General features: G+C 39.4%; 2 protein-coding genes across 2 annotated transcripts in view; one reads left to right on the forward strand and one right to left on the reverse strand.

Annotated features, from left to right (window-relative positions):
• neil3 (nei-like DNA glycosylase 3) overlaps positions 1-7,100 on the forward strand; it is a 16,574-nt gene extending 9,474 nt beyond the window's left edge. Inside the window, exons 7-10 of the mRNA XM_010795666.1 lie at positions 2,635-2,798; positions 4,174-4,588; positions 4,873-5,053; positions 6,585-7,100. Coding sequence (XP_010793968.1) covers positions 2,635-2,798; positions 4,174-4,588; positions 4,873-5,053; positions 6,585-6,767 — 943 coding nt within the window. The 3' untranslated portion in view covers positions 6,768-7,100. The remainder of the gene's footprint in view (positions 1-2,634; positions 2,799-4,173; positions 4,589-4,872; positions 5,054-6,584) is intronic.
• Positions 7,042-14,619, reverse strand: part of aga (aspartylglucosaminidase) — a 14,443-nt gene continuing 6,865 nt past the window's right edge. The window contains exons 4-9 of the mRNA XM_010795657.1: positions 13,526-13,638; positions 11,722-11,830; positions 10,951-11,026; positions 10,519-10,626; positions 8,611-8,744; positions 7,042-7,241 (exon numbers count right to left, since the gene is read on the reverse strand). Of these exons, the coding sequence (XP_010793959.1) occupies positions 7,141-7,241; positions 8,611-8,744; positions 10,519-10,626; positions 10,951-11,026; positions 11,722-11,830; positions 13,526-13,638 (641 nt within the window). The 3' untranslated portion in view covers positions 7,042-7,140. The remainder of the gene's footprint in view (positions 7,242-8,610; positions 8,745-10,518; positions 10,627-10,950; positions 11,027-11,721; positions 11,831-13,525; positions 13,639-14,619) is intronic.

Here is a 14,619-nt window from a genome sequence, read left to right on the forward strand (position 1 = left end):
TTATGTCATCTTAATGGTTAATCTCAATGCACACACATTTTCCTTGCTTTCCAATAGTTTAAAATAGTTTTATTCCACTGTTAAATAACCTGTTCAATACAAACATGTCACTTGTAAAAATGAAATAACATTTCTGTGAACTGATATTTGTTTAGTGAGCTTATTAGAGGATGTTCCCTGAAAGATTGTAAAATGTCAATGAAGATGTCAGACTTAGTATATTTGTTAATAATTACATACAATAAATGGTGTGTGTGGTGTGTGTGTGTGTGTGTGTGTGTGTGTGTGTGTGTGTGTGTGTGTGTGTGTGTGTGTGTGTGTGTGTGTGTGTGTGTGTGTGTGCGTGTGTGTGTGTGTGTTCCAAGTGAATCTGCGGCCCCCCTGGTGGCCAGTACATGAATGATGTGGCCCCCACCACCATCCAAGTTGCCCATCCCTGGTATATAGCTTGTACATTTTTAGCATTTACTTCTTAAGAATTAACTAAATTATACTTCATTAATGAATTCCTGTGAGGTTGGGTTATGCTAGAAACCCTCAAGTACATTTTGACTAACTTCTAAGGACTGTTAACAATAAGTGCATTCAACCATTAAAATACAAGCTCGGAAAAGGATGAATCCTGTCGGTAGATACGCTTACAAATAAGTGAAACCATTGCAAGTGGTACAGCATTTGTTTCCAAAAAGACACACCTTTCTTAGTGCTTAAGTACTGCTTACATCACAATGATCCAATAATATAATGGTATGAAACTGTACTAAGTACTTTTACTTTTAATAATTCAAGTACATTGTGTTGTGCACCTCTGTACTTGTCATTTTGAATGCAGAACTTGTACTTTTAATGACGTACCTAACAACTTTATATCAAATGTTACAGTATATTGATAGTTGTAATTGTTTAGTTTACATTACATTCAGTGTAATACACTAACGAATAAACAAGATTATGCGTAGTGTATTCTTTATAACCAGCATATAACCCTTTTTGCATGCTTTTGATTCTCCATACATTTTTGATTTAATGCCAAAAGTCTTTGCAGAAAGTTCTAAAGCCTTTTAGATAATACGTTCATATTTATAGAGGCCATCTTTGCAGGCAGATGGGCTTGGCAGGGAGTGGGAAGTGTTATGGGGGAAATGAATGCGCATATAAGGCTGTGTTTGCCAGACAGGGCACAGGCTCAACACCTCCTGGGTTGTATTTGAGCAAAGCTTTGCGAGGGGTTAGCGCCTAAAGCCCTTACAACGCATTACACAGCTGATAAAGCAATCTGTGAGGAAAGTTTTCAGAAAGCCGCTGCTACTTTCCTCCTTCATCACTGTTGGCATTGCAGCATTGCCTTCTTGTCAAACACAGTTGAGCTTCATGTCAGCGCGCTAACATGTATGCTCGGAGCTATTATGTGAAACACGTTGTCTCGTATCTTCATCCTCAGCCTGAAGCGCAAATGTTTGTCTATTTAAAGTCGCCTCTTCTGTCGGCCTATGTTTTCCATAATGAGGTTACAGAAATAGCTGTGGAAAATTGAATGTGTATTGCTCATGTTTTTACTTGCAGTTTGTAAGGATTAATTGCCTGCTATAGGTAATCAGGGACATGTATGTGTTCATATGCAAACGCTGTAAATGATTCTGGAAAACTGTAACGTAATGAAATGGAATAGTCCATTTGGTCACATTTCCATGCATCAAGAAGTCATTTTCCCAAGATGGAAATACACTCAGTTGACAGTTCATTAGGTACACTTAGGTAAAACCAATGAATGTAATTCAAAATCCCAGGTGAAATATTCTTTTCATGAAGATTAGAATGTTCTCTTCTAGTGAAAAGTGTTTTAGAAAGTTTTATTGTCAATTTAGTTGTGTTATGTGTTTTGTTAGTATTTCTAGTATTTAGTCAGCCATCAATTCTCTAAATAGTTTATATCAGAACATGTGGAAATATTCCGAACATTTGTTGACTGGTATAAGTTTGAATCAAGTGTTTGAATGAATCATGTGTGCTTTTGTATAAACACTAAAGGTACCTGTTTGCATACATTAACCATAATAACATGCCGAAGCATCCTTAGGCGAGATACTTAAAAAGGACACATTCTGCTCATTTTCAGGATCATATTTGTATGTAGTGTCCCTACTGTGACATGTCTCCATGCTGTAACGTTCAAAAAGCCCTTTATTTTCCTCAGACTCCCTGTGCTGCAGCACCTCTTTTCACCCTCTGTCTGAAACCAGAGCCCAGTCTGCTCTGATTGGTTAGCTGGACGGCTCTGTTGTGATTTGTCAACCGCTTAGAGACGTCCCGCCACTTAGTCTATCACGTACCATTTTTGGGAGCGCTAGCCAATAGAAGACAACATGACATAGTGATGTTACTGTGTGGCAGTAAAGGAGTCCAATGGAGGTGTGTGTGTGTGTGTGTGTGTGTGTGTGTGTGTGTGTGTGTGTGTGTGTGTGTGTGTGTGTGTGTGTGAAAAAAAAAAAGCACAATAGTGCCCCTTTAACCCCAACTTACTTCCATAGGCTTATATACGGTATTAAACTGTATGCAAGTCGCCCCTGATAAAAGCATCAGCTAAATAAAATATAATGCTATAACCATGTTCACTCTTGTCTTTCCTTCATCCAGTAAGCTCCCGGTCAGAAACAGTTTGATTGGCTGGGTCTACAATGAGAGAACCAATGATTGCGTGGCTAAAAAGGAGGAAGAGGACTGGGCCTGTCAGCTGTGCACGCTCATCAACCAGCCGACGGCCACGTCCTGTGAGGCCTGCCACACTCCCAAACCTGAGGGTGAGTGAAACGCTGCTTTTACAGTCGCTGAGTGTAACGGCGTGACAGAAGGTCCTTGTTAGCAAGAGATCAAATAATAGTAGCTGTAGTTTGGCTGAACGATGCCTGAATGATGCCGTTTGCCAATGACACTCAAGTTCTTCTGAGCAAGCCACCAGACATCAAGCTGTTGAAGTGAAACTGCAGTCAAGCTCAGTAGTAGTAGTGTGTGTGTCGGTGTTTTGCTGAACAAGTAATGAGTGTGTCTGTCAGCTGGCTATTTTTCTCGGACTATCTGGAGATACATTATGGCAGCAGTCAACTAGTGTTTAAAAGAAATGTCCTGGCTGTCTCTCTGTTGCAACAACAGACCACAGTTGAATGGGTTTTTTTTAAGGATCACACTGCCAAATTCTGAGTAAAACAATTTCTTTTTTAATAGTAGCTCATTGTAGTTTTATGAAAAATACTTACAAATAATTGCTCATGTCTTATTTTGTTATACTGAAAAGCATATGTAATTGCAGACTATCAAGTCAGCCTGAGGTTGGTTCTTATAATGTTCCCGAATTATTCTTTGCACAGGACAGAAACCGTCATTTTCAGGATATGTGGTTGAATTTACAGTGCCAATAAAAACATTTTGCAAATTATTTTGAAAAATAATTGAAATCACTTTGAATAGATCTTTTGTACTTTTTATTTCAGTGTAAATAAAAGAGTCCCTTTTTACCGGAGACTTCTTGAAACCAACTGTTTAAATGTGGTTCAAAATTGAAATAAAGGGGGATCAACAAAATCTTAAAGTGCAAACATGCAAAGTAACCCTGTATTTTTAATCTGACATAAGTCAAAGTAAGTTTTATTTTTGGATGAAACATTCCTTTTTAAAACCCGTGGAAATGTTTAATAGAATATACAGGAAACTTGACTGAGCACTTTTTGCCATAATATCCTGATTTGCATTTTTGCACTTATATGTCCATTTTCTTCTGTTGACCACTGAGCTGCTTCACTATAACAGCTGGGGGTTAAGTGCCTTGCTCAAGGGCACATTAATGGCAGTTGAGGGAGGGGAGAGTGATACTTATTCACAGCTCTGTTAATGACTCTGCAAGGCATCGTTGTCAACATTACTGAAAACATACTTCTTTTAGAGTTGTATCACACGGGGGCTCATCTCACAGAAATGTTCATAAGGTCATCTTACGCTCAACAGATTGCGTGACATTTTATTTGACGACAGAGAGCCGCAGTCTGCTGCTTACTTGTAAACTTTTATAGCTAAATAATAAACTTAAAGCCAACAACAACCTGGATTTTATGAGAGCAGACAGTGTACCAATATAAGCTGCAGCTGCTGAGCACGAAATGATTTTTCTCTCCATCTCCACAGTCCACAAAGATGGCACTAACACTGAGGCATCACCCTTCACCACTGATTTGATTAAATACCCCTGCAATGCCTTCACAAAGCCACAAGAGGAGCTCAAAGTCAACTGGAGGTCTGCATTCGGGACTTCCACCCTTGTTTTCTCTGACTTGAGCAAGAAGACAAAGCCTGCAAACTCCCCTCTCTCTTCAGCCGGGAGTCATTTGAATTCCTTGGCGGCAGAGCGGGGTTTATATAAATACAGCGTCTGCCAGGGGACAACAAGCCCCAATTATGCCTCTGGTGGCTGGCAGAGGAAAAGTGGCGAGCTCTCCAACGGGGAATCGCTGGCCTCCTACAGTCACCCATCCAAGAAAATGAGAATTGATCACAGTCCCTTTCCCAGTAACAATGCTCAAAATGGGGCCCCCAACCCGAGGTGAGTGAATCACTCTCTTGGCTATTCATGAATAAGTTTATAATAAGAGAAGTTTCTTGCAAACTCAGGGAGATAAGTGGGATGAAGAAGTATCTGACATGTGTGGACATTCTAATGCAGCATTGTTAAAAAAAAAGATTGATGAATAGCTATAATAGGATACCATTTCACTAACTCATAACCACACACAGCTGAAGAGAGGTTGTTTGTTCACTAATGAGGATTGTGAGGTTTATTTTCCATCCATTGTAAAACTAATAAGACTGTTTCTTTACTTCTGTCAGTAAGCCTAAAGTAGAAGCGACAGGCCGCAGCCCTTCCACTTCTTCCAGTCCCAGCGCCCCTTGTTGTGCATCCCACAGTCGTCCAGCCGTCCTCAGAGCGGTCCACAAGGAGGGGGAGAATAAGGGACGACAGTTTTACTCCTGCTCGCTGCCCAGGGAGACCAAGTGCAACTTCTTTGAGGTGAAATTGGAAAATTGACTCATCTATAGAGCAGGGGTGTCCAAACTAAGGCCCGGGGGCCAAATGCGGCCCGCGGAACATTTTGAATCGGCCCTCAGCAAATTCAAAAAGTATGACTCACTTAAGTATAATTAACTTCTGCTTTTCTTATATTGTGCTTCTTAAATATATATGTTCAAATATATGACCTGGTATTCATGTGTTTATAAGCCCAATTTTCAAATAAATTCAGTCAATTAAAGTTAGTTTGATAAGAAAAAAGCCCAATAACATATTTTCACAACACTGTTGGAGGAGCCTGTGACCTAAGATTTTCATCGTCATAACAACACTGTAGCTGTGTTCGTGTGACAAATACAAAAACCTTGAAATATACCCTTCATATTTTCCTCTTATCAGCAATCTGAAGCTTCTGTTTTAAAGGGGACCTATCGTAGCTGTGTTCGTATGACAAATACAAAAACCTTGAAACCTTGAAATATACCCTTCATATTTTTCTCTTATCAGCAATCTGAAGCTTCCGTTTTAAAGGGGACCTATCGTGCAAAATGCACTTTTTGATGTCTTTTTATACATAAATACATGTCCCCGTCGGGGAACTCACGCAGCGTCAGAAAATAAAACCCTTTCTCTTTTCCTCCGTACCCACATCTTTTAAAAACGGGTGTACAACGAGCGGATACAGATTTGCTGCCGATATTACGTAATTTCGGATGGTGCAGAAAGTTGCTTTCAGAAACAATGCCTGACGTGTTTTGGACGTAATATGGTCTGTTTTACATTAGCAAGCCTCGCTAACACTCAGAGCTAACCTGTAAAGTCCCTGGTCGCGCTACAGAAAGGGAGGGGGAAAAGGGACGTTTTTAGTGATGATTTATTTATTGACGAACGGAAAGAGAGCAGGAAATGTTTTGGTGTGTGAGTCAGTCACTCTGTGATCCGCTCCGTCTCAATGTGGTTTGGAACATGATATGGCGTTTAACCCGGCAGCATTTAGCTGAGTTTCTTAGTAGAATTCTGAGCAGGCACAAGCTCCCCCTCCTCTTTTTTGTTGTTCAAGCTAAGGACCCAGAATCAGCGTTTCTCTAACAGCTGGAATAGAGGGGTATGAGGGATGTCTAAAATGCATGATCTGTTTGTATTTTGAGCAAAACACATCATAGACATGATTTTATATATTTGTATATATCTGAGACCCATAATATAAGCCTTAAAATAGCATGATAGGTGCACTTTAAGGAATGAGCTGCTAACAAAATGAATGCTGTGGAGTAGGCAGTTGTTTTCTAACAGCATTTTCAAGTATCAAGAATAATGTACCTGCATTGGATAGATTTTTCCAACTTATAACTGAACTTATGAGGCAATATACCTCACCTCTAGTGAGTGGCCCAGCCCTTCGTATATGTTTCTGTATGTGGCCCTCGGAGAAGAAAGTTCGGACACCCCTGCTTCAGATTATTTTTTCGAATCAAATTTGTAATGCCTAAAATAACCACTAAGAGGATTAAACCTTTTTTCTGTGTTGCAGTGGGCTGACACACACTTCCCCTCCTGTCAGCACGGGAAGCGCAGCTTAATGAGGACGGTTCTGAAGCTGGGGCCAAACAACGGCCGCAACTTCTACACCTGCAGCCTGAAGAAAGGGAAGCAGTGTGAATTCTTCAAGTGGGCAGAGAATGGACCGGGGACATCCATCCTCCCTGGCTGTTAATGTGTTTTAGCAGTGCAATACTTCTATATTCAACCCTGATGCACATATGTTTAGGTATCCCTTCATTAGCTTGCTAAAGTTAGCAGATTTGCCAATTATATTTTAACAGAGAATTGATATCAATGTTGTAAGTTCAGATCATGCCCAAACACTTCAGTTAGTCCAAACATGTTGTACCTATATTTGTATGTCCTATTGTTGTCTGTGTGTTTCACAAGAAAAATAATAAAGAATCTAAACAAACAAATCAGAAATTCAAATGTTCTGGAACCAATGTTTGTATTTAAATTACATTTTATTTATGAATTAAAAACAAAATCATCAGCATACAAATACAGAGGGAGAGTGGTTATTGTAGAGATTCATACGACATTTAAAAGCAGTCCACAGATTTGAGGAGGGGTATGTCTGACTCTGGGTTGGACACCATGAAGTGGAACTGGGAGAGGCCGGGGACTTTGTTACAGGCCGCACCTGAGGAGATCACAGAGAGACAGATTAAACGCTAGCGGTGAAATAAAATGTTAACTCCTTTCTCTGTAACGCCCAATTCATACACGGTATTAAACGTGTACTCTATATATAGACCTGCCATGCACAGTACACGAACCCTTTATTACAGACACATTGGAAACCCTCTTCAGGTCATCTTTGTCTGTTAGAGTGTACTTGCAATTAAGTTCCGTGTAATGAAGCTCAGCGCAAGTTCAACCAGGAAGACCTTCTTTTCTCATTCGTTTACTATGTCTACTCTCTCTCCTCTCAATAAGTGATCGGGGGCGTCACTCCCCAGCTTAACCTATCACTTCGCTCTATTCCCACAAGCCTATTATAGCGCTCCGCTAAACCTTTTAAATCTGCTCTCCCCCCTCTGACAGTTGTCATTTCAGGTGGCTCGACGCAACCCTCCTCCCCCCCTTTTCACCTCCTGTCCCTCTGAATCCAGGGTCAAGCTAAGCCCCTCCCCTTCAGACCGAACCCAACCATCCATTCACCACCACCAGTGTCTAGACCCCGGGGGGTTTCATCGGATCGGTTCTCCCCTCCCGAATGATACTTCCTGCACAACGGGGCCTAATCGCCAAAACGTCATTACATAAATTTGTGTATTCCTGGCAATAAATATGTATTCTTACATCAAAACCGTCTCTCCTGATTGAATTTATATTGTGTATTCGATAGGGATGCTCTGGGTGCATATCTTTAACTACTTATGTGTTTTTTTCTATTTTATTGATTCATGTGCAATGCATTTTTAACATTCTGATGTGACATAAAAAAAAAAATCCCAAATTGGGATTAGTAAAGTAAATTAATTATGTTCGAAAAGCGAATTTAAATATCACAAACTTTTGATTTTATAATTGTTAAAGGCTCTCTAGCTCAGCATCAAATGGCCAGTCATGTTCATTTTAAAAAGCCTAATGTTAATGATATTAGAGAAGCCTTTAATTGCATAATAGTTTGGTGCTGAAAGTTGAGATAACTCATTATTTAGGTTAAGCTCTGGTTTTAAGCCTAAACAATGCAAATATTCTAAAACCATGTATTAATATTTTGAAAAGAAGGAAGATGTTGAGATTACAGCAACTGTTTTAGTATTACAAACATCTTATCTGGTGAGGCTTGAATTGATTATTTTCCAACCCTTTCTTCTGCAAACTTTTATCTTAAACATGCACATTCTTAAATATATATACACATTGAAATCAAATGCACATGAAGACACACTGCCTTAATAAGTGTATGAATGTGCATATGCTTGACTACATCCCTCTATGTGTGGTTTGAGTGCCCTTTGGCAGCAGATTAACAAAATGCATTTGTGCACATTAGCACTCACCATAATGGCCTGTTGTGTTAGCACAGATGATGGCTCCAAAGAAGTCTGAGTAATGCCTCTTGATTCTGGAAATGGCCGTCTTGCAGGCTGCCGAGGGATCTGCCCCGGCCCTCATCAGCTCCACGGCCAAGTAGCTGTTGGCAGGATTACACGTGGTACACATGAGGAGAACTAACAAGTGCTGTCAGGGCCACTGACCAACGTGATGATCGCGATGTGTTTGAGATTATAGCAAGGGAAACATCTGATGCAAACAAATATGATGTGATGAAACACTGAGGTGTCAAATGTAGCTACTTCTACTCCACTCACTATCTGACAGTGTCACTTTGCAGAGTCAGATCAACAACACAACATGTATTTAATTATAAGGCTATAAGATCGAAATAAGGCTGTATTTCTTCTCAGCGGGAAATGTATCTACAGAGTTGTATATCAAATATATAGATATATTAGAAATAGCACATTAACCTACTACCACTTTTAAGGGATTAACACAATAAAACAATGATTTGAATGAATTCTGCATACTGATTAATTACTTTGGGTACTTTAAGTGTTTGTTCATGTTTCCTGCCTGGCCTGTTAAGCATTATGAAGAAAGATTTCAACCTAATTTGTTTATCAAAATAAGTTGTTTTCTGATCTGAAAAGAAGGCCTGCTTTGCGTATAATTGACGAACATGTTCTTTCTTTTTTTATCCTGTGTTATTACTCAAGAGTTTGGAAGTCTGAATTTAACATCACTGCAATGTGAATAACGGACACTATGTGCCATTAACTCTATAGACTTGGGTCAAATGCACACATTGCAATATCCTTGATTAAAAAATGTAGTCTGTTCACTAACATCTCTGCAAAAATATTTGTATTAAGCAAGCATTTGGTCAGACCACTTCTTCAATTGCAATTCCCTCAATTGACATCCGGAAAATATTAGAATTTAAACAAGAAATATGTAAATTACCGTAACCTTTATTCTTCTGTTAATATGGACAGAAAATGTACTATATTAGATGTTTTTTCCCTCATTTGTTAACAAGCTCATTAGACTTAAATCCCCATTTTTGTAGAGAGTTACTATACATTTAACTGGATCAGATAACACTTTTCAAGATTCAGGATCTTTGGACCTACAGCTATAAAGGCCAGCATACAAGACGGATGTATTTTTAAACCGGGCTATTGCTGGTGATAATGATGATACATTTTGACAGTATTGTCATTAGGAAGTTTTGTTACCATACCTTTAAAAATGTGTGTGACAGGAGAATGAATGATAGACACACTTCGGTCCACAAGTAGCATGGTTTCTTGTAAAACACAACGCAGAATCTTTCCAGGAAGAGGCTCAGAAAACTATGATTGAAATAGATGGCCCTTGGGTGTGGTTGTGTGTGAGTCTGAATGTAAAGCAGAGTGCAATTTAAAAATATATATATACTCCCAAACTATCCTGGATAAATAAATCTTACAAAAACGACCCTTCTGAGACTGCCGTATTTTCACAGCCAGGAAACTAACAGCAGCTTCGGTGTCTAAAAAAAAAATCTCACCTCTTCTGTGCAATCCACAAATGACAGTTTTGGGGCAATGTAGTCACCGCCTCCACTCTTTCTAATACTGGAGTTGACTCACAGCAAAAGGTTCACACCAGAAATTGGCTGTTCAAAAACTGCACGTCACCAATGTCAATACCCGCTGAAACATATTTCCATTTTAAGCGGTCTCATATTTTAAAAAAAAGTACCACAAACCCTGGTTAGGGTGCACAAAGGAGTTGTGATCCAGTCAAGATGTCTTATGGAATTGAATATGAAACACTGTTGGAGGACAATGACAGGAAGCTATTTTCACATGCATTTTGAAGTGAGGAAGAAAAGTCAGAAAACAATACCTAATAGGTACCTTGGCAAAAAGCGCATCATGAGGTCTCCGTCTCCAGTAGCAGAGGCAGCACCAGCCGAGCTGTCTGCATAGGCCCCCGCTCCCACAATGGGAGAGTCCCCAACACGACTGCAGGACGGAAATATGACCAAAATATAAACACAGAATAAGGCAACGTGTATAGACACAAATAAACTGTGGCAGCAACCATATATATATGCACTCGTCCAGTATTGTAATTCATTGCAAAGCCTTTTATAACTTAACTAAACTGGTCAAACAGAGGGAGAAATCACTGAAACTGACTATTTAGCATGTATAATGATTATGTTCTACTCAGTAGCTATATCCAAAAGTATCTTTATATTGTATTTACTGATAGGAAACATAATATACCTGAGAAAATGCATGCTGAAACATGATAAGCATTTCATATGACACTAATCTACATACCCAGGAATCTTGTGAGTTAGTCCATTGGTGGATGTGCCAGCAGCCAGGTGACCGTGTTGATCAAGAACAATCATCCCTGGTGCAAAGATAACAAGTGTATTGAAATGTTAGCCGTCACCATGGTTTCCTAGTAGCTAAAGAAGGCCGACAATCAATTAAAGCCCATGTGTGATGTTGGGCTATTACTGATGAAGATTTTCTGAGCATGACATTAAAGAGACATATTGGGCTCATTGTCAGGTTCATATTTGTATTTTTTTACTCTGCTGTGACATGTTTTCATACTGCCCGTGCTGCAGCACCTCTTTTCACCCTCTGTCTGAAACCAGAGCCCAGTCTGCTCTGATTGGTTAACTTGCCAGCTCTGTTTTGATTGGTCAACTGCTTAGCGATATCCTGTCCCTTAGCCCATCATTTACAATGTGAGAGAAACTCCCTCTGGAAGGAACTTTGGGATGTAAGCCTTTGCAGACCATTGACATGCACTAAAACATACAACACACTACAGGAAGGGGAAAACCCCATAAAGCATAATAGGGCCTCTTTAAATCCACCTCAAAGTGTCTTGATCAGTAAACCATGCTATAAAAAAACCCAGATTTGAACAGAAACAAAACCTGAATTGTTCCATGTAACATCTACTTCAATTAGTCTTTCTATTTGGCACACTTTTCTGCCATTTCATCCATGTCTAGTTTCAATGAAGTGCTTAAATACTGAACTGCCTGAGGATAGCCAACTTAACCTTCAGTGTTAAGAGATAAAACCTACCTATGGTGTCATGGGAGCGCGTATTAACAAGCTGTGCCCTCGTGTTCTGTCTCACTGTCGCCCAGGGCTTGTAAGGTCCACAAGACTTGGAAGGATCTGGAAAGACATTCTTCAGACAAGAAAGAAAACATTATCACTGTTTTGCATAATTTAATAATCCTTCAACTTCATTGTAATGGCACACAAGACGTGGCAAATTGCAGCCATTTGCTTTGATGTGCTATCAATAAAACTATCAGCACCAAGCGGATAATAAAAACAGTAGGGAGTCTAGTTCTAAAATCTTGAACATCTTGAAACATTGAATGAGCAAGACACCTCAGTTTGAATTCCTGCTGCAGCTCAAATGTGTCCTTAAGCGGTCAAATCCCATGTTTTATTGAGACCTGCAACCTAATGTACCTGAGGAAAGAGCAGCTTGAGAAAGGTTTCTCTGTCTCTCTGCTTTTTATGAGTGACTGAGTGTAGCAGGCAGCTTGACCTGCAGGGAGGTGTGAAAAGTTCATCTGCTCCTTTGATGTAACATTCTGCCGGAAAATGTCATATTTTGAGATTAGGTGAACAGCCCCGAAACACAGGCCATAAAAAGGTAAAAGTTAAATGCAAAAAAAAAGAGTTTTCGCATGGAGTGTGTGTATCAGCATACATTTCTTTCAGGCTGTTCATTAATAAATCCACCTAAGGGTCACCTAGTCTGCTTCATGGAGGTGCCTGTGCATTTTTCAAGAAGTCTTCAATATTCCATTTCAAAACCTGTCGAAACAATCTCTTTTGTTATGAAACATGTAGCTACAGTTGTTCTCCTGGGACTTTAGCAACAATCTGAAAGTGTCACACACAAAGAAAGACTTCCAGGTACATCATACAGTTGGTGGAAGTTTTGCCTACATGTATGGACGTGAGGTAATATCGTACGGGTGGCGAGTCAAGTGTGTACAAGATTATGGAGCTTTTGTATTTGAAAAGATCAAATCTAAACACACAAAGGCAAACCAAGTAGATAGAATATAATAGAATATAATAGAAGATGCAATTATTTACTGCAAAATAATTGTATCTATTTTTTATATTCTCTATTATCAAGGACTTAAAGAGAAAAAAGTTGAAGTTCTGAAGAAAATGCTACGTCAATCTAATTACTAGGCGTAGGCTATTTTCCATTTTATTTCTCAAAAATATGCCAATTTCAAAACAAAATGTTCACATTCGAATTGTGAATTGATTCAGAATCTAACAATCTGGATTTTCTTTTTTTAATCAATATTCCCCAGTCCTATTATTTACTACTGAATGCTTTCTAAACCTTTAACACAATATATCACAGGTTTTGATAAAGTTATACTTGTATTGCTTTCAAATGTTGGCATGAAGAGTTTGGGCTTGGATTGAGAGGTAGAAGTAAAAGCTTTTCACTTCCTCACTGTTGAGAGGACGGCACTTAGCTCCTCTGTGTGGAGTGCAGCAGCTCACAGGTCATCACTGGAGGTCCTTGAACTGGACACCCCAAAGTGTAAAATGCTGTACATTTGATAAATAGGACACACCACACTCTCACTAAAGCTGCTGACAAATTACTTTCTGTACAGATGTTGGGGTATTATGGAGCAAATGAATAGATTCGTTTTTAAAGAATAGCTACAACTGGACGCTGTAGGGCATCACCTTTACCACAAAAGCAGACATTTTTATGAACTCCTTTAGTATGCCTGTCAGTTTTCCGGCTTATTATCAATCTTTTAAAAAGGAGCACGCCTGTAGCCAATACAAGTGAGAAAAACACACTCTCTAATACGCACACACACACCTTTCGATAATTAGGTTGGCAGTTGCCCTTCAGCCACTGCGAGAAAATATTCACAGAGTTGTTGGTAGTCAGGTCTTCTGCGACGAAGCCCATGTTTTCAGCAAACACAGAGGCTATAAAAGAGAGAAGTAATACTTTCAGGTCAAGTTACACATTCTGCTCCACACTGACCTTGGGCTAGAAGGAAAGAAAGGGTCACAAACAAAAGAAGCGCTGCAGGCCAACTCATCTCATTTAGGCGTTGGCTTGTGAGGGAGGACAGGTCTTACATCGCTTCTGATTTCAATAGCAGTGACCTTACCGTTCACATAAGAAGGATGTTTCAATTAAAATGAATTATTTCATGAATTTCCTATTTTTTCGAAGGATTTCTTGACATATGAGACTTTTAATTGGATTTACAAGACACTAGTGGAACTACAAAGTTAAATCTTGGCCTTCACTTTCCTTACATTTCCTCTATTAATTTACTACTATGTAGAAAATAAATCGTTATACTGTAATGCTCTTTTTTTCTTTTCTGTTAGACCACCATTCCATTTACGTTGAGAGGGTTATGTGTAGCTCTGATCCATGCATTCATCACTCGCTGCTGATGTTAGTCGTGGAGGGATCAAAGCTTATTCAAGTGCAAAAAACACATTACGTGAGTGCCTAAAAGGTTTCGTCCTAATGTGACAAGCGCCTGATAAAGATTTATCAGATCCAAAGAAAGGTGTCTCCTTCAAAAATACGAGTTAGATCTCTGTATTACATGTACAGTGGGGCAAGAAAGTGTTTAGTCAGCCACCAATTGTGCAAGTTCTCCCACTTCAAAAGATGAGAGATTATCAGTGGTCTTGTATGTCTTCCATTTTCTAATAATTGCTCCCACAGTTGATTTCTTCAAACCAAGCTGCTTACCTATTGCAGATTCAGTCTTCCCATCCTGGTGCAGGTCTACAATTTTGTTTCTGGTGTCCTTTGACAGCTCTTTGGTCTTGGCCATAGTGGAGTTTGGAGTGTGACTGTTTGAGGTTGTGGACAGGTGTCTTTTATACTGATAACGAGTTCAAACAGGTGCCATTAATACAGTTAACAAGTGGAGGACAGAG

The sequence above is a fragment of the Notothenia coriiceps genome, unplaced genomic scaffold (assembly GCF_000735185.1).
Source record: "Notothenia coriiceps isolate Sejong01 unplaced genomic scaffold, NC01 NC01_scaffold00002203, whole genome shotgun sequence".
NCBI classification, from domain to species: domain Eukaryota; kingdom Metazoa; phylum Chordata; class Actinopteri; order Perciformes; family Nototheniidae; genus Notothenia; species Notothenia coriiceps.